Genomic DNA, 20,905 nt, shown 5'->3' with positions numbered 1-20,905 from the left:
TGACAATGTTAACTGGAATACTCTCTTTCAAATTCTAAAGGTGGCAGGGGTAAAATACAGGGAGCGAAAGGCTATTTACAATTTGTACAGAAACCAGATGGCAGTTATAAGAGTCAAGGGACATGAAAGGGAAGCAGTGGTTGGGAAGGGAGTAAGACAGGGTTGTAGCCTCTCCCCGATGTTATTCAATCTGTATATTGAGCAAGCAGTAAAGGAAACAAAAGAAAAATTCGGAGTAGGTATTAAAATCCATGGAGAAGAAATAAAAACTTTGAGGTTTGCCGATGACACTGTAATTCTGTCAGAGACAGCAAAGGACTTGTAAGAGCAGTTGAACGGAATGGATGGTGTCTTGAAGGGTGGATATAAGATGAACATCAACAAAAGCAAAACGAAGATAATGGAATGTAGTCGAATTAAGTCGGGTGATGTTGAGGGTATTAGATTAGGAAATGAGACACTTAAAGTAGTAAAGGAGTTTTGCTATTTGGGGAGCAAAATAACTGATGATGGTCGAAGTAGGGAGGATATAAAATGTAGACTGGCAATGGCAAGGAAAGCGTTTCTGAAGAAGAGAAATTTGTTAACATCGAGAATAGATTTAAGTGTCAGGAAGTCATTTCTGAAAGTATTTGTATGGAGTGTAGCCATGTATGGAAGTGAAACATGGACGGTAAATAGTTTGGACAAGAAGAGAATAGAAGCGTTCGAAATGTGGTGCTACAGAAGAATGCTGAAGATTAGATGGGTAGCTCACATAACTAATGAGGAGGTACTGAATAGGATTGGGGAGAAGAGGAGTTTGTGGCACAACTTGACTAGAAGAAGGGATCGGTTGGTAGGACATGTTCTGAGGCATCAAGGGATCACCAATTTAGTATTGGAGGGCAGCGTGAAGGGTAAAAATCGTAGGGGGAGACCAAGAGATGAATACACTATGCAGATTCAGAAGGATGTAGGTTGCAGTAGGTACTGGGAGATGAAGAAGCTTGCACAGGATAGAGTAGCATGGAGAGCTGCATCAAACTAGTCTCAGGACTGAAGACCACAACAACAACAAGAACTTAGTAATGACCTCCTTGAATGATAGACAAATCTTCCTCTCACTTCGGGGCTGTCAAGAGGGATCAAAAATGGTGCAGGCCGACTAAGTAGTCGCCAACCAAACCCACTTACAAATTAACTGTGTAACGATGTTGTGACATATGACGCTGCACACCATGTGGGTTTTCTTGTGCCCACAAATGCTCACTGTGGAGATTAAATACAAAGTCATTAGTGACTGTGGCATCACCAGAGAACAACACATAAGCTGAGAAATGCATATTTTGTTGCAGAAACGAATGTGCAAAATGCACTCAAGCAGGATTGTTACCAGGGTGCAGTAACAGCACCCACTGGAGATAAAAGGCATGTAACAACTCTGTGTTGGTGATGTTGCAGCTATGGGCTGTTATGCAACTCTCGATCCTTACAATGTGCCCCACCTACCCTAAAAGTCAGCTGCAAAGTTTCTGGAACACCCTGTATATTAATTATATTATAAACTGAAATGGCATATGAAATGCATAAAATTAAAATTTCTAAAAACATGTATGTTTAAATGTCTGAGTGTTCATTGTAAAATAAGTGTGTGAGATACAGCTTTTCTGTTATCATATTAGGTTTCAGCACACTAAATACCAAAATAGTTTACATAAGTGAATTGCAGAGCTGAACTGAAAATGTGTACCACAAGCCTGGTGGCCCTTCCATGAATAAAACTTTCCTTGTGAATGTAGAAGAAGATGGGAGTGGCTACAGGAATCTATAGTCATATATGCGTAAACGAGATACTCGGCAGCTCACATAAGAACACACACAGATTGGCTCAATCGGCCTGTGTAACTTTCTTCAATTTAAAAGCATTGTCAGGCACCTGTGAGCTCGATTTCCCCGCCTGATGCGTCGGTGGCGTGACCGAACAGGAGGTCCACTCGGTGTGTTGGCACTGAAACCCAAGCTTTCCAAATCGCCCATTATTTCACGGCGAGCAGCGAGGAAAGCGGCAACCCAGGGGACTGGTGTCAGCACCTGAAGAAAAATTGTCACCAGCCACTGATACGAGATCCATAACAATGGGAAAACTAATGGCTAACATATGCCTCTGAAATATACTATCATTCAAAGAAGCTGATAACATTACTGCCATGAACAAAGTACTAGCAAATCAGGCTCCTGTCTATCCAGTCTCTTCAGCAGTGGTCAAAAGTCAAAATTATAATATAAAAGAAGTGGGAAGGTACAGAATGCATCAGGAACAGTGAGCCAATTTAAACATTACATTCAAACATGAAGAATTAGAAGTAGATATTATAAATTAATGTAGATTGTATTAAAGAACACTTTAAACCATTCATTACGTCTACATTTACTGTATTTACTCGAATCTAAGCCGCACATGAAAAATGACACTCGAAATCAAGGAAAAATAATTTTCCCGAATCTAAGCCGCACCTGGAATTTGAGACTCGAAATTCAAGATAAGAGAAAAGTCTTAGACCGCACCTCCAAATCGAAACAGTTGATCCATTGTAACATGAGACACAATTTAGGTCGAATGGATGAAGATACAGCTACAGTAGTTTGGTTCGAGTCGTAAGCTTAACAATTAAGATTTACAAAGTAGCCATTGCTATGTATCAGGCGCTCCGTCCGTATTTATATGGGTACCCTTCCTCTTTCACGTGCTTCGTCTGGATTGAATCGATTACTTATTGTGCTTTGATCTGATAAATGCCATTCTCTTTGTTATAGGTGTTTACGTCACTCTAAGCTGAAACTGCATTATTGTACTGTGTCATGCATTGTTTGTTGCATTCTGATAATGAGTGTTTATGACCTGTAGCCGCTCACGGCATGGCTCGCTTTTGTGCGCGCTACCGCCACTTACAATAAAAAAAAGGAGATGAATTGACCCATAAGCGAAACAAAGGCAAGAGACTGCTATTTGTTGTTACTTACACTGCTGCTTTCTTTGATAATGATCAACAAGAACCAAATAATATACTGCGTATGATAGAAGATGTTCTGAAAATTTTTCTCCGTTTGAAAATCTTTGCAGATGCCACTTTAGTACATTACATTCTGCACAGAAATTAGAGTCATCTTAGATTTAAAAATCTAGTCAGTTGCCGTGCTTCATTTCTGACTATCACTATTCAGCATAAGAATAATACGAAACATGACATGATATGTATATTCTTCCGTGTTTGATGTTGTCTCACTCTAGTTTCGTAGTTTATTAGGCAGACAGGATTAAAATGAGATAGCAGCAAACACAAAAGAATACATGGCATTATGTTTACATTCTTCTACCTTTTCTTTTAATTTATTTTCTGACACAGAGGTTTTGGTGCCAGTATTTATCTTTGTGCCTGCAAAGCATGCCTGTGTAGCGCTCATATATTCGACGGCAGAAGTTAGTTGTGGTGGCACCTACCAACATTTTTCAGAACTTCCACTTACTTTGCACTCGATTCTAAGCCACAGGCGGTTTTTTGGATTACAAAAACCGGAAAAAAAGCACGGCTTGGATTCGAGTAAATACAGGACATCTATACTCTGCAAAAGGTACATTCCATTGTACCACTTATTAGGGTTTCTTCCTGTTTCATTCACATATGGAGCATAGGATGACTGGTTGTTTGAATGCCTCCGTGCATGCTGTAATCTTTCTAATCTCATCTTCACAATCCTTATGTGGATGATATGTAGGGGCTCTAGTATATTCCTAGAGTCACCATTTAAAGAACTCTGTTAGTAGACTTTCTTGGGACAGTTCACATTTATTTTCCAGAATCTGCCAGTTCAGTTCTTTCAAAATCAGTGACACACTCCTATGGGTCAAACAAACCTGTGACATTTGTGCTGCTCTTCTCTGTATACCTTTAATATCCTGTGTTAGTATATTTGGTATGGGTTCCACACACTTGAGCAATATTCTAGAACTGGTCGCACGAGTTATTTGTAAGCAATCTCCTTTGTAGACTTTATAAACATCTGTGTCACACATTCTGTACTAGGTACCCATTTCGACTTATACCACAGAAACATGGACAAGAAGAAGAGTTATAAAAGCAGAGAAAAGGCCAGCAGAATGAAGTTCTTGAGGACTAAGGACTAACATTAGACTAGATAAATACAACCCAAGACTGGGTTGATATGGACACACGAGAAGAATGAGAGAGAACGAATATCTCGCCAGTGTCCTACCTCACATGGAAACAGAGAGATGGCCAGTAATAATTATCTCCATATGGCGTATTTTGGGTTCCTTCAGTCACACATCTAATGTGGCCTTCTCAGGTGTGGACACCTCATATCAGCAACATTTTAAAAGTCCAAAAAAAAGTTGTCCATATATTATGCAAGGCTGGTCTTAAAGAGTACTGCCGCCCTCTTTTTATCAGGCTTAAGCTAGTAACAGTTGTGATCCTGTCCGTCCATGAGTCTGCACTCCTTGTCTTCCAGTAAGTGTTTGCTTTGATGACACTGCAAAATGGCTTGACAGCAACACACAGCCATTAAAAATGGAATTTGTTGACATTCACAGCTAAACCACCCACTTATTATTTTGTTTTTATATGCATTTATTTAGCAGATTTTTTACGTGCTGGTCCTACAACATTACAGAACAGGTAACAAGTGAACAACCAAGTAGTTGAATAAATCTACTACAAAGCCGATGTACCCCAAATATTAAAAAGACACACACACACACACACACACAGAGAGAGAGAGAGAGAAAATCGATTGGTAATAGTTAAATTGCACATCTCATAGTTTATGTTTAATATTCATACACAATGTGCACCAAAAGACCTGTCAGAGACTTGTCAATTGCACAATATAAGCTTTTTGATTTCACCTTGCAGTTTATGTTCTTATAATGAAAAATTCATTACATGTGCTGCAAACAAACACATCAGGCTATACAACACAACCTTTATTTTGCATTCACACTCATTGGCTTCCCCAGCTAACAATCAAATTATCACCTTGTGATCTAACCTAAGACATTGAGTTATGTTACAAATAAGTCTAGCCCCACAATCAAGATCTCAACAGGTTAACTAACACACTCAAGCCCGGTTGTCCCTTGTAAAATTTAGTTTAACACCTTCATTATCTTCTGTTGTGTCATAAACCAATGTAACAGCATCAGAGGAAAAGGGCAATACAACGTACTGAAAGAGTTAGATGGCACCTTTTTTATTTTATTGAGCCTCAGTAGTATGTAATAAGATGGGTAATTTGATTCTTAATAGGTAGAGTTGAGCATTAGTCAAGTCGCACAATGGCTTGAACTATCCGGTACAACTAGAGTAGCATGTTTCTCTGTCAAACAAAGCAATTAAGTCTCTGTTAAGCATTCGGTATAAACACTGCAGTCCTTCTAACATAAAAGAAACTTCTCAAAATATGTAGGGCTCTGCTAAGGGATAGATACTTCAAACTGGGAAAACGGTTAGAAACTACTGGCCAGACTAAAATTAGCAGTGTGAGACATTACTGGCTTAACAATCAACTAAAGGTCCTTATTTTTGCAATCCATAGGTCCTATATCTCGATTATCTCACGCACAGTAGTAATAGTCAGTTTCCAGGAATTTAATGGAAAATGCGTATAGCTGAAACTGAATTGAAGTTACAGGAAAATGAACTTAGTTGCTCTTAATCATCTTACTTCCCCAATATTTTTAGGTGACTTTATGTAGCCAACTCACCTATCCAAATCTAAACTGGCCTAAAAACTATTTTAAGCCAGCATCTGGATGATAAAAGGAACAAATGAACAGTGTTATTAACACTTTTAAGTGTCGAATGTTGTTGCTTCACACTCGCCGCAGAGGTAGTTAGTTGGCAGCAGGGGAATGTAAGCACCTCTTGCTCTCCTTTTAGTTTCTCCCTTCCTCATCTTTCTCTACAACGTGACCATGAGATTTTACATTCTAAATTAGAACACATTTAAAAATCACAATATCAACAAACTGATAACCATAAAATTAACTGTATTTTCCTGAAAGTTTATCAGTACCTGAGGTGCTGCAGCTATTAATCTCGTCACTAAATACTGAATTGTGGCCTGTAACAACAAACTACAGTATAACCCCGCTTTTACGTTCCCGGAATTGACGTTTTCCCACCATTTATGACATTTTTTATCGGTCCTGTCCAATTTCCTATACCGACAATGTTAATTTGCACATGTTTTGCATAACTTATTTATAATTTTCCCGCGATTAACGCATTACGAAAAAATGTTTGTGAAGAAAAAATGATGCTGGCTGTCCAGTAGTGTTTACAAATATTATGTGATTAAATTTTTTGACACCAGGGCACTCTCCTCAGCAGATTTTAACCGGTAAACATGTAGAAGTTGGAGCAATTTGTGCCGTATCTCCCGCCACTGCTGAGCTCTACCTGGTTTGGTGGCTGATGGGAGTAACTAGGTTCGTTCGAATGAAGATATCGTGACCAATCACAACCATTTCCAAACTGTCTCTACTGCACAGAAGCCGTTTCGTGATTGTTGTGATCATCGTGACACCTCTGTCGAACCATATTTAGCGTGTTTCAGCGTATGGCCACTTGAAGCACTAGTTGACACCATCATTCACTTTGCATTGCTCAAATGTTTTTAGTTTAAACACAGCACCAGTTACGTAATTTATTCATGCTGAGCATGTCAAGTGCAGTATTTACATATGTATTTTTTGTGATGTTACACAAACAAACAATGTAAGCGATAGTGTGTGTGTGTGTGTGTGTGTGTGTGTGTGTGTGTGTGTTTTTCTACACAACTGACGACACCCAGTAACTAATAACCCCCAGTACCTGATAGCCGCAAAAAGACGACTACAGAGCAAGAGATGCAAAGTAACACATATTCAAACACCATACAAAATACTTATTTACATATTTGCACTTGACAACGAGAAAAAAAAAATTTTTTTTGAAACGCTTCATGCTAAGCACAAAAAAATACGTAACTAGTGCAGTATTTCATTATTTACATAACAAATTACAGCTGCAAGCTTTCAAAAACATCGATTATGACATATGAAATGGAGTCAAACAGTCCTACTTCCCAGACACTTATTAGTTCCGGTTACAGCAGTGGTTTTAATTAGATAATAAACTTTCATTAGATAATAAATAAGTACCTGACAAGCCTTTTCACGCCTGTTACATACGTATATCATACATGAAGTGCAAGGGTGCCTCCTGTATGTAAAGTTTATAGCTTAAAACATTATTTCCCACATTTTACATTTTCCCCGCATTTTACACAATTTTTTGAAAGTCCTGTGAAAAGTGTAAAAGCAGGATTTCACTGTATCCCTTCGCACCTGCTTCCCTCCTCCCACCTTCCCTCTCCCTCCCACCCTCTTTCTCCCTCAACACGCACACACACACACACACACACACACACACACACACACAGACACACAGTTTTTCTCTCACATAACAGTTTTTCTTCTCTATACCCAAAATGCTTTCAGACAAGAGTGACATTTCAAAAACATTTTGCTTTTGAATAAAACACAAAACTGTTTACTAATGTTAGAGAATATCATACGGCAACTATGTAGGGTCTGTTCAAAGAATTCCGAAACTTTGTCCACTTTTTTTTTTTTTAATGCTTGCCTTTTATTTATTGTGCACAGTCTCTTTCAAAATACTCTCCTCCACAAATGATACATTGCCCCCAATGCCATTTCCACTTCCAGAAGCAGTCTTTGTACTCTTCTTGTTGGATCATACAAAGCGTTGTCTGTGAATTTTCTTCTATCTTGCCTATCATTGCAAATCTTAGTCCTTTCAACTGGATTTTTAGCTTTGGAAATAAAAATAAGTCCACACAGTACAGGTCTGGAGAGTACAGAGGATGAGGCAAAACACTGATTTCGTTTTTTGTGCAATAGTCATGCACCAACAGGGATAATATGCGGGTGCATTACACGATGCTATAGCCACAAATTGTCTCACCACATTTCAGGCCGTTTCCTTCACACATTTTCTCATAGGCATCACAACACGTCCCGACAGTATCATCGATTAACAGTTTGTCTCCGTGGCACAAATTCATGTACTAATCCTTCAAAGTCAAAGAAGATGATCAGCATGTATTTGACATCTGACCTGACCTGACAAACTTTTTTTGTCTTTGAGAACCTTTCCCAACCTACTGTGAAGAAAAGACCTTGGTCTCAACATCATAACTGTAGAGCCAGGTCTTTTCACCACTTGTGAGATTCTTAAAGAACATCTTGTCCTCATTTGCACAATCCAAAAGATCTTTACAGACTGTGAAGTGAAGGTCTTTTTCATCTTGCCTCATGAGCTGTGGAACAAACCTGGTGGCAACACAATGCATTCTAAGATGTTGTGTCAGGATTTCATGACATGATCCAACTGAGATGTTATGTTCTTCTGAAATCTCTCTGACAGTCAGTCTTTGATTGGCACACACAATTTCATTGACGTTCCTGACACGAGTGTCATCAGTAGATGTTGAAAGACATCCTGAACGAGGGTCATCTTTAACTTCCGTCTGGCCATTTTAAAACCACGTCAACCATTTGTAACACTGAGTACAGATTAAGCACTCTTCATCATAGGCTTCCTGCATCATTTGGTGTGTCTCTGTAAAAGTTTTCTCGAGTTTCACACAAAATTTAATGCAGGCCTGCAGCTCCTATAACCCTGCCATCTCCAAATTTCCAAACTGTGTGACACAATGTTCTACTCAATACAGCACTGAACAATAACTGAAATACATACAACAATGAACTTCCAGCAGTTACACATTAAATACAGGCATATGTAGGGATGTCAACTGCATTTTGCTCCAACACACCACTGCCACAAAATTATGAATGTTCCAGAATTTTTTGAACGGACCTCATATTCCAGTTTAAAACAACAAAACATCATAAATAATACTGATGTGAGCTATCAGAAATGTATTACGAGGTAAAGAGAGAGTCTGACTCCCATACTCTCCTCTAAGTTTCACCACTGCTCTTCACTGCCTTTTGTGTGTGTGAACGCCTACGTAGAATTCACAATTATAAATGCCTGCTGCAGACTTTGCTCAATAATCCTAGATATTTTGCACATATAACAACAGATTTATCACATTTATTCAACACACAACCAAAACAGCACAATATAATGAAGAAATTATAGAACAGAAACTTTTTCTCTTCTCACGTATTTCTCTTTGCATCCATAGCAACAACAGTCACTGACTACTGCAGTTACAAATAAACAAATGGTACAAATGTGACAAATATGTCCAACATTTAAAATTTCTACTCTATGGATTATTGCTAAGTTTGATAACAAATACAAGATTTACTAAAAAAATCTCTGCTTTCCATAATGTTCATTCTGCAAATTTATAAAAGGATGATATAATTACTATTCCATATTAACAAAATAATTAAAAAACAATCAAATATGTAATACAAAGCTTGTATTACTTATGTAATTAGTAGCAAAGAAGTCAGAGATTGATTTCAGCTTGCAGTAATTACACTTGATCACATTTCATCAGTACAGCCCACAGAGAAATCTGTGTACGTAAAATCATTCTTTTATAAAGAGTTTCTTTATACTATTACATATGAAGGAAGTAATTACATAAGCTAGAATCTGAATCTGGTCATTTTCTTTTTCTGACACGCATGTGTACACAGAAGCACACGCACACAGAGTATAAGCAAGCATAAGTTAAGGAGAAATTTGCCTGGTCACACGTTTTGTCCTACCATCTACTACAAGGAGACTGCTTCTACTGATAAGGATTTCAGGTAGCAACATTCATCAGTCTTCCTTATGTGTTTGTCAGTAACTCAGTGCTTCATCTATTCAAAGAGTTCTGTTCATTGTAATCTATATTCCACGGACTTGCCACTATCAGAATAAGCTAACAAAGACTCAGGTCGAGCTCACCTCATCGTCCCCTGCACGTGACCGGTGAGGTGGTGGCATCAGTCTCAGCTGGGAACCCTGCGAGGAAGTCCGCCGCGCTCGGGGCACCTCAGGTCGACCGGCGTCCCCTGCACTCACTTCGCCCGAGTCCTTCCTCTGCAGAGGAGCAGCTCCGTCAGAAGACTTCACTCTGTAGGAACTGCCATTTAGTTTCTCATCCGGGCTCTCTCTTTCTGCTGATGCACCTGCAAATATTGCCAACTGTGAAACGCGACCAAATCGAAGTAATGCATACAGTTGATGGACTTAGAAATTTAAAAACAGGCAAGAACAGATGCACATTATATAATAACCACACGTACAATTTGATATGATACACGAGGAGCTTATGAAGACCGTATGCAGCAAGTGACATTTTGTACATCGATAAGTCAAAGGTGGTCGATTTAAAGAGGATTTTATGTTTAACTTTTATTCTATTGGATCCTCGCATCTACCGACTGTTGACCACCTCTTTACAATTAAAGAAACTTCTATTGGGAAAAAAATATAAGTATCTAAATGTTGAACCATCAAATGTTAAAATTTAAAAAACAAAAACAATACACATACAAAACTTAATAATGAACAGCGTGTCTCTGGTGACCCGCAAAAATGAACCACTGCAGAATTCACCTGGAATGACGATATTGCTTGAAGGATGGAAATGAATCGCTTGAAAATGGCTTCAGAACCAAAGTTGCCATAGTGTCCAAAAGGAAATACATAACAAAAGTCAAATAGCACAAGCATTATTATGTACAAAATTCTACACAGCCATGATGCCTTACAATATGAAAATCACCACCCAGATTTATTTGTAGAAACACGACAAACCAAAATAATTATCACTGGATCACATAAAGAGTCACTGTAACACAATCAAGCAGATCTATTTATTCACTAACAGCTTTTGTTTTCCTACTTTCCCATTCATTCAATGAGCTACAATTACCTCCAGACAATGAAATGGCCCTAAAATGTTACATCAAAAGTCTTTTGTTTGACACTAGTAGTCCTCAACTTTGTAGAGAGCTGCACATTTTTCTAACTATTTTTTTTTAGTTTTAGAAGCACTGAGAAAAGATGTGCTCACAATGAAGCCGTGAGTAAACAGCAGTCCTCCAATTAATTTTACCAAGTTGTGGATAGGTCTCTGCAATCCTTCACACCAAATCTTCACATTATTACAATTTCATTGCTATATGTAATAGAATTCTTTCAATTACTTCTTCTTTTAATTTTCAATACTATCTACTTGCAGTTCACTCTCACCAATGATATTCCAATACTTTTCTCTTTCAGTATAGTGAAATTTTTTAAACTGGGAAACTAAACTTGCGATTGGCACAGTCACATCTGTGTCTCGTGAACTTTCATCCCGCGCAGATTTAACATTGTATCCAGGAATGAAAAAATTTGCTTAGGTCTAAAACTGATCTCTCTTATTTGTGGCAACAACTGTTAAAGGGCAGTTTGGCATTCACTGCTTGATTGTCAAGTTGAAACATAGCAATATAATAAAATAGAATTCCTAACATAAATAAACATAAATATCATTTCCCCTTTCCTGCTATTTTTTTCCATATACATATATTAGGCATGTATGAAAAATATAAATTCTAATCCAAGATGAATTTTTCCATACCTTATTATGAAGTGTATAGTTTACAGGCTGCTGCTAGCAGAATAAATATTTCAGGTCGAAACATTATATTTAAATATACACTCTGAGGGATAAAAAACACACACCACAAAGGAATTATCAAAATGGGATGGAAATTGGCAAATGTGATGTACCTGTACAGACAAACAACTGATTACAATTTCAGAAAAATTAGATTATTTATTCAAGAGAAAGCACTTCACAAATTGAGAAAGTCAGAAAGGTGTCGGTCCACCTCCGGCCCTTATATATGCAGTTATTTAGCTTGGCATCAAGTGATAGAGCTGTCGGATGTCCTACTGGGGGATATCGTGCCACATTCAGTCCAATGGCACATAAGGTCATCAAAATCCTGAGCTGGTTGGAGAGCCCTGTCCATAATGCTCCAAATGTTGTCAATTGGGGAGGCAGGGTTTGGGAAGTACATAGACAAGAAGCAGAAACTCTCACTGTGTGTGTGTGTGTGTGTGTGTGTGTGTGTGTGTGTGTGTGTACACGCGCACATTATATTGCTGAAATTTAGGCCCAGGTTGGCCTGCCATGAAGGGCAACAGAACGGGACGGGGAATATCGTCGACGTATCACTGAGCTGTAAGGGTGCTGTGGATGACAACCAAAGGGGTCCTGCTATGAAAAGAAATGGCACCCCAGACCAACACTCCTTGTTGTTGGGCCACATGGCAGGTGGCAGTCAGGTCGATATCCCACTGCTGCTGCCCGGAGTGTCTCGAGACACACCTTCACTGGACACGGGCGCCCAATTCAAAGCGAGACTCGTCACTGAAGACAATTCTACTACGCTCAATGGGATTCCAGGACAAATGTGCTCAACACCATTGCAAACGGGCTTGTCAATGTACAGAGCTCAATGAATGATAGGTGGCAGACAGTGTGCCACGGGTTCAGCCCCGTTCCTGTGAGCCACTTATTAATGGTGTTTGTGGTTAATGAAACACCAGCTATGTGTCAAATCGACGACAGTGATGAATCTAGAGCTCCAAGTGCCTCTGTGACGACTGCTTCGCCCTTACATTCTTTAAGTCGACCACTTCCTTCTCGATGCCGTGTTCAGCTATCACTCATCCATTCCTGCCGACATCACCGAATAGTGGCATCACTCCCATCGAAATGTCGAGCAATTCGTCTATTACTCCGACTGGCTTCTTCGAGTCCAACTACACGTTCTCTCTGAAACGCCAAATGTTCATGTGCCTATCTGTGTGGCAGTTGCTGTCCGACTGAGTACACGGAATTAAATTCGTAGAGACTTTATTCCCTGGTATCGACGTGCCCCCATTCACCATCCTCACCAGCTGCACAGTGCAGCTGCGCTGCAGTGTCAGACATTTGTCGACTGGCCGCCAAAGTGTACAATTTTTCATTTTCCGTCAATACGTGTACGAATATCAATTTGTGACCAATTTGCACAACACCTTTGTGATGTGCCTTTTTTTGTCTTAGAGTGTATACTGAAAATTTAAGATTGCTATAAAGCATGTGCACTTGAAAATGATACCCATTTATAAATGTTTGTTTTATAGTTGACATGTCTCATTTGCAAGCCTTAATTTCATTTCTCTACAGAACATTTTGTCTTTACTGAAAAGTAAGTAGTTACAAAGTTACATCCATACAAAATTATTGCACTCTTCAGAATTCTGCAATGTTCAAATCTTAAAATGTAATCTTCACAAAAAACTAATGTCGCAGTCTTGTACCCCTTATTTTTCTGTCTCCAAAATGCATGCTTTACTACTATAATGTGTTAGTTACTGAAATATTTCAAACAGAAAATTTCAGTTTCCAGAAATTTCTTAGCAGGTTTTGTTAAAGTCCAGTGATAAAAGTGTACATTCAAAATTCTATTACATACATTAGAACCTCCAGTATTTGTGTCAGTTAAAGAAATAGTTAAATAAAATAAATTAGTTATATACATATTAACTATTGTCTACCTTTTTTGCATTAAGTTTAAAATGCAATAATTTTGTACTCGAGCTATATTAAACAGACTCCGTGGACAATGCCGTAGCCAGTCACTCCTGAGCTTCAATCGTGTAAAGTCAGCACTATGTACAGGCCTAGTCTGCACCAAGCTGCCACAGTACTGTAGAGTTACTGAGTTTGGACAACATAATGTTGCCACTTTTTAAATTTTGTTCGTCTGAACTCCACGTGGTTTTTTACTGATCTGTCAGATTATAACTACGAAGTTTGCTATACAAAAACTGATCGCTATCGAGTTGGACAGTAAAAATAAATGAGGATAAAATGAAATTTTATTTTGATGGTGTTGAGAACAGTTATTTAAAAATTATTTCATATCTCTCAGCAGTCAACAACTGCACTTTTGGAAAAAAAAAGAGCACTGCCACCACTACTACTAACAGCAACAACAAAGTGATTCCTCCTTTAAAAAATAAAATAATTTTGTCTTAAAATTACTTTTCTGTTGAGCCAGTAAAACGGCATAACACAGTAATTTTGTAACACACTACACAATTAGAAGGGGGACCTACGCTCGTGGTCCCTCGCCGCTTTTCTCAGGCGCCTCCAGCTGTCAAAGTTGTCGCTCGTCGTAGTTACGTGTGCCTCCCGAACGACCAGAGGCACGGCACTGCGTGGCTGCTCGTCTGCTGTTTCTGCAGCTGCAAAAAGAGCGACAAATATAAATAAAAGACTAATCTAGAATAGGCCACTAGTGACGAAAGGCACACTTGTATACAGTCCAGGCCTTTCAAACTGTAACACAATAAAGATGGTAAAAAGTGCATTACATGCTAGGATACACAAATCATTAGCATTCCAGCACAACCACACAAAGTAGATATGAGTAACACAATCTACTTTCTGAACAGAACGAAGATTATGCAGCAATTTTCTCATTCAAAAACCACATATGAATATTGGCTGTTGTGATAAGATCACATTATCCCTCGTGAAAGGATGTGATACATTTATCAGCACGAGTCACAATACAGCAACGACAAGATTGTGGTCTACCGAGACTGCGGTTTATCGTTCCACAATATTGCCATTCGTGTCGGTTGCAATTCTGCAACTGCAATACAAAATTGGAACTGGTGGGTTCTGAAGGGCTATACTTTGTGCCATCCAGAATCTCAATGCCCTCATGTGACCAGCATCTGAGAGGATAGTCACATTTTGACCAGACAGTGCAGGATGTACAACTATGCCCCGAGTCAGTAACTGCACTACTCGACAACAAGACAGGTGTCGACACAGATAGTACGACAATATATGAAGTGTCGTACACGAATAGCGGAGGCTCTGAAAAGAATGAACCTTGCCATATTTTATTCGTCACCAACATATGGGTCGGGCACCTGTCTTAGTGGTACAGTGTACCTTTGTGTACAGAACACCATCACCTCAAGTTTTCACAGCCGTTATTTTACGCAACAGGCGATACATTTCTGGCGTGTCCTATCTTCGAGATATTTGTGATGTTATCTTTAAGTAACATAACATAAGTGCACATTTCCCATGCTGACCTGACCTACCTCAACACACAGGGTGTTTGACTGTTGCCCTGGTCAGCACATTCTCCATGTCTCTCACCCATTGAAAACATCTGACCACTGGTTGCCGATACACCAAAATGCCACTATTTGGCATCCATTGAGTTTGATGCACTCTGGCACAGAGTTGCAGCAGCGTGGAATGGCTTATCCGTATCTGTCAAGAAGCTCTGCTCGACTCTATACCCAGCCACTGTTGCCGCCAGAGGTGGCAGTTGTGTGTGCTAAATTTAGCACCCTGTATACACTCTATTCACTTAAAAATCAAATCTTGTTTGTCCTTACAAGGGTGAATCAGAAAGTCTTTGACTCTGTTTTTCACTGGATGGAATAACGAGAACACAGGTACTTACAGATAAACATACTATTCTGTCTACCTTACACTATTTCTCCAAGTAGTCCCCACACCAGTTCAGACATGTATTCCATTAGAATTTGTCCAGCATACAGTGGAATCACTGTCAGACTGCTGTCTCCGCTTCACCATTGCACACAAATCACTGTCCTGCCACGAACTTTTCCAGTGGACCGAAAATGTGGAAACCACTAAGTACAAAGTCCGGGCTGTATGGTGGGCGATCCAGACTCTTCCAGTAACATGACCGGAGCTTGTCAGCAGTTGTGAATGCCACATGTCGCTCGTCTTGTCGTGGATACTGTCGTAAACATTCCCGTACGTAAATCTAAGCTCTTGAGAAATGTGCTTGAAGTGCACATGCCTATCCACTTTCACCATTGCATCTGTGCGGGAATGTTGCCATCAGTCAGTGAAGAATGTGGCTTCTCGGAACACACACTGTCAAGCAAGTCTTTTTGCAAACTCACAACACAGCCACATCACGCACCTAACAGCCAGACACTTTTCCGCATAAGTGGGCTGTATTTCTCTTTCTATTTCAATGAGCATTCATCTCTCACTCGGAACGAAACTAATCACACTTTGCTGCTCATATGCTGTGTATGTGTGAAGCTCAATCACCATATTTAACAGCTGATAACAGCACCGAGCCATGGACCTACCAGCAAATAAGGCTGGTCTGGTCCAAGAAAGATCCAACACTGGGAGTGGATATGTTGACTCTACATTTACAGCCATTATGTGGCTAAAAAATGTTTATTTAAAAAAGAGGGGCAGGGACAAAGATACTGATTCAAGTTCATATTATACAGTATACACACAATACGTAAAATTTTGTTATTTGTTACTTTTCTTGTTGCTGCAACTGTAATGGCCTTCAGTGTACAACTGAGTTACCCTAGTAAACACTTTAATTTCAAGACACACATCAGGAAAACTACTGACAAATGGCAACATACTACATTAAATTCAGATAAAATAGAACAAAAGTAGTAACACATCAACTGTTCACACGAGACATTCATCAGACTGATCATCAAATTTGCAGATGCAATTCTACAAGGTGAGACATTTGCAGTGATATGAAAACAGTACTCACCAGAAGGATGGGTACAAAGCTACTTAGACTTGGAAATGAAACACACAGAAAAGTAGTTCACAAAACCACTATCACAGCACTGCAACACAACTCGGTCAAACCTTAAAAGGATTTACACAAGGAAAGATCTATACCACAGTTGTGGTGGAAATTCTGATAGAACAGCCCACATAAACTGTGCAACTCAAAATAAAATACAAACTTCCCCCCACGATGAGGGCACATTAAGAAGTATGAAGACGTAGCAGCAGGTGAAGTCTTCACACTTGCTATCACAATCACCTACCTCATAACATCACTGGGTGACTCCTGAAGACATAATGTCACTATTATTTGAATCACTACCTGAAAGAAACACCAACATAGATCTTCATCTATCCTCAACAACTACAAAGCCTGACAGGTTGACAAAGCAAATTTTAAACCAAATCTCAGGTTGCTTCTCCTGGTCTACAACTCCTACTCTGTATGCAAATTTCCAGTTAAAACTTGTAGAATATGGGACAAATATGCATACTCCACTTTTAATCTCCAGTAATGTGTGCACTGTTAGAAACTAATACGCTCGTTTTTATCAAATTTAAGTCATGGCGTTCTTTCATAATTTGTAAGTGGCCAACATTTAGCCGTACACATATGCAAACAAATTCTATGTATATAGTCTATGAACTTTACAATTTTGATAGGAACAATGCAAATTATCCATGGAACATTCAACTAACAGAATAATTCTATTTCTAATATTCTTCAAATTACTCACACTATAAAATAAATCAAAATAATTGTGCTTCATTCAGCAATTCATAAAATGAAAACAGCTTTTAAGCAAACATTACAATAACTTCCTGACTATGTTATCTCCAAATTTTTGCCTTTTGTATTACACCCAAAACCTAGCCGATATTAGCCAAATAAGATTTAAATTAAATAAAACCGTAAAACCCTTATGACAAAAACCATGATTTCTATAAAGATGCCACAAAAACCTTAACAGAAATGAAAATTCAAACATTAATAAAGGGCAGCTTTAGATTCAATGTAAGAACTAGACATCAGTAAAACTGGAAGATGGTTACTACTATGAACTGAGAGGAGAACCCTTAATAAAATCTTAGTGAGGATTAGAAGAATCAACCAGGGTAGATCAACATGTCCAATTCACATATTAGTGTCAGACAGCTGTTGGTACCTATAAGATAATGATCTTAATGGATCACACTTTATTGGGAATAAACACAGCTGCTCCTCCACCCATACTACACTGAGGGGAGCCGAAGTATGCTCTACCTCCTTGACTAAATGCATGAGATGAGGATTGTCTGAGAAATTCCCTGCCTGATAGTGAAAACGAGGATTTATGTTTTCAAAAATGTTATATTTTACAACATAATACTAGCATAAACACACTCATTTTTCCATATTTATAGTGTTCCTCTCGAAGTACTGCAAAATATTCCATTTACAATTACAATCGATTATTGGTTGGACATAAAATGCTAACCGGCATGGAAGACAGACTTCAGCAAACATTTTGAGGCTGATAGAGCCAAATCTGGGGTGTGAGGCAGATATTCAACACTTCATACTGCAGATCCCCGAATTTCTCATTGCCAAGACACTTTCAAGGTAAGATGCACTGCCTTGATGAAATATGATTTTTTCTTCTTCTTCTGCAAAAGAAATCTCTTTTCTCAAATTTTTGCACACAGATCCATTAAAAAGTTTGAATAATATTTCACAGTTACTGTAATATCTGTGAAGATAGCCAATTAACAGAATTTGTTTTACATTCTGAAACACAGATACCATTACAGTTCCCATTGATGGCTTAGTCTTTGTTTTCTTTGGAGCTGAAGAACTGGCTTCTGTCCGTTGTTTTATTTGTTGTTCTGATTCTCGTCTGTAGTTGTATGTTTCATCCGATGCAAACATACTCGTAGAGAAAGTCACATTTCTTGTTATGAAAATTGGGCAAACACTGTTCAGATATTGTTGTACAAGTATGTTTCTGAACTGCCGTGAACATGGCCAGAATGTGTCTTGCACAAAACTTTCTCGCGTGGAATCATCAAGGAAAAACGTAGCCAAAATGTTTTTTGAAATCTCTACAATACGGCAAATTTCACTTAAACTTGTATGCCGATTACCCAAATGTGCACTTTTTTCGATAGCTTCCAGTGCGGTTACACTCATCGTGTGGATCACCTTTGACACTTTCATGGTTTCATTAAATTCAGCAGCTCATCTTTTCATAGTAGATACTGAGGCAGAAAGTGTATTCATAAACTGTACGTGAATTCATGTTGTCATCAAACTTTCTTGTACAAAACACTATTACTGCAGGGCACTCCTTTTTTTATTTCTGAGCATTCCCATAATGCACCTTGTTCAGATAGCCGCCCACAGCCAACTACTTGACAAAAGACTTGATGTTTCACATGTAGCCTGTGGAAAACTGTAGCAAATTCTGGGGAAAAAAAATCACACAACTAGTTGTGCAATCTCTGGGTGAGGCTATAGTCATATTGTGTGTCACACAGACAGATATTGTTCAATCCCAATACTGAAATAAGGTTCTGGCTAATGCAAATCAGCACTCTGGTCATGTTGATTCCAGATTATGAGATACAGAAGCACTTGTGTCACGCCAAGACTGCTGTGAATACAGTTCTCCTCGTGTTTATAGTGTTTATCCGTCTCACCAGACACCTCAGGCTTTGGCAGGTTAGTGTTGTAGCGATGTACCAAGCCATTTCTCCATCTGCTGGTTGCTCCGATGTTGGAACTACTGAATCAGGTGAAAGGATATCAGGAGTAGCTCAGTGAGGAAAATCAGGCAATGGCTTCAGGCCACAGGGCATTCCCAACCACTTCAGTGCACACACCTTGCACAATAAAGTTTGGTTGAATAGAAAATAATGTGAAAAACGTGAACATTAGAAAAACTGCTACTATTATTTTTATTTAAGACAGTAAGCAACAGTGATTTAGCATTAAAAAAAAAGGTTACTGAAGTTGGAAGAGGAGTTAAATAAGATCAAGTAATGTACAGCCGTGTTATAAGTAAGTGGTGTTATATGTACTCTGACAAAAACCAAAGACCCAGTGGAATTGTTAGCACGTTTTATCACAAAAGAACAGCAGAAAGTAAAGTGTACATTTTACAGCAGAGAAAAAAATCAATTATTGAAAGAATCTCATAGCGAACAGCAAGACTTGTTTCTAAATAGAAAAAAAGATATTCCACCAATTACACAAGATTAAATTACAAGTGAAGCATCTTAAAAATGAAGATTATGGAAACGCATATAAAATGAGCAATTACTTAACAAAAGCACTTAAGCAAACAAGGCAGGGAGGGAGCCAAGGCGGAGGTGGTTCAAAGCACGGGGGCCTTGGAGGGGAGGCACAGGGGTGGGGGCCCACAGGCATTGGGAAGGGGTGGGGAGGACAGGGGTGGCAGGTGGAGGGCGGAAGCGGGGTGAGAGAGTGGAGGCCAGAGGCTGTGGGGTGGGGGGCGGAGGTGGGTGGAGTGGGTGGAGTGGGAGGAGACAGGAGAGGCTGGTGATGGGGGGAGGGTGGGGACGGGGGAAGAGGGCGGGCCGGGGGGAGAGGACGGGGACGGGGGAAGGGCCTGTGTTGGGGGGTGGGGGTGGGATGGCGGGTACGGGGGTAGAGGGCTGCATTGGACGGGGATGGCGGGGACGGGGTGGAGGGCAGAGATGGTGGAGTGTAGAGACAGGGGCAAACACAGGGGCAGACTGCGGAGACAGGGGCGAAGGGCAGAGACCGGGTGGTAGGGCGGAGGGTGGGCAGAGTCAGGGGGGAGGGGTAGGGCAGTGAACAGGGGGGAGGGGTAGGGCAGAGTCAGGGGGGAGGGGTAGGGCAGTGAACAGGGGGGAGGGGTAGGGCAGAGACCGGGGGCCATAGGGCCGAGACCGGGGGCTGTAGGGCAGAGACCAGGGGGGGGGGGGGGGGCTGTAGGGCAGAGACCGCGGGTGTGGGGTGGGGGGCTGTAGGGCAGAGACCGGGAGGGTGGGGGTGGGGTGTATGGCAGAGACCGGGGGGGGGGGGGGGTGTATGGCAGTGACTGGGGGTGGTATGGCAGAGACCGTGGGGACTGACAACAAACAGTCACAGTCTTCATAGAGGAATGTGATGAGGTATTCATGCTCTGGTTGAAACTGGACGAAAAGTGGGCACTTATGAAATTTTTTT

The 20,905-nt window shown here is 39.9% G+C and overlaps 1 protein-coding gene across 1 annotated transcript in view; it reads right to left on the bottom strand.

Annotated features, from left to right (window-relative positions):
* LOC126209973 (pecanex-like protein 1) overlaps positions 1 to 20,905 on the bottom strand; it is a 299,631-nt gene that overhangs the window by 159,676 nt on the left and 119,050 nt on the right. Inside the window, exons 14-16 of the mRNA XM_049939084.1 lie at positions 14,208 to 14,336; positions 10,005 to 10,228; positions 1,919 to 2,073 (exon numbers count right to left, since the gene is read on the bottom strand). Coding sequence (XP_049795041.1) covers positions 1,919 to 2,073; positions 10,005 to 10,228; positions 14,208 to 14,336 — 508 coding nt within the window. The remainder of the gene's footprint in view (positions 1 to 1,918; positions 2,074 to 10,004; positions 10,229 to 14,207; positions 14,337 to 20,905) is intronic.

This window comes from Schistocerca nitens, chromosome 10 (assembly GCF_023898315.1).
Source record: "Schistocerca nitens isolate TAMUIC-IGC-003100 chromosome 10, iqSchNite1.1, whole genome shotgun sequence".
NCBI lineage: Eukaryota > Metazoa > Arthropoda > Insecta > Orthoptera > Acrididae > Schistocerca > Schistocerca nitens.
Note: the sequence above shows the minus strand (reverse complement) of the source record. Positions and strands in the feature narration are given on the sequence as shown.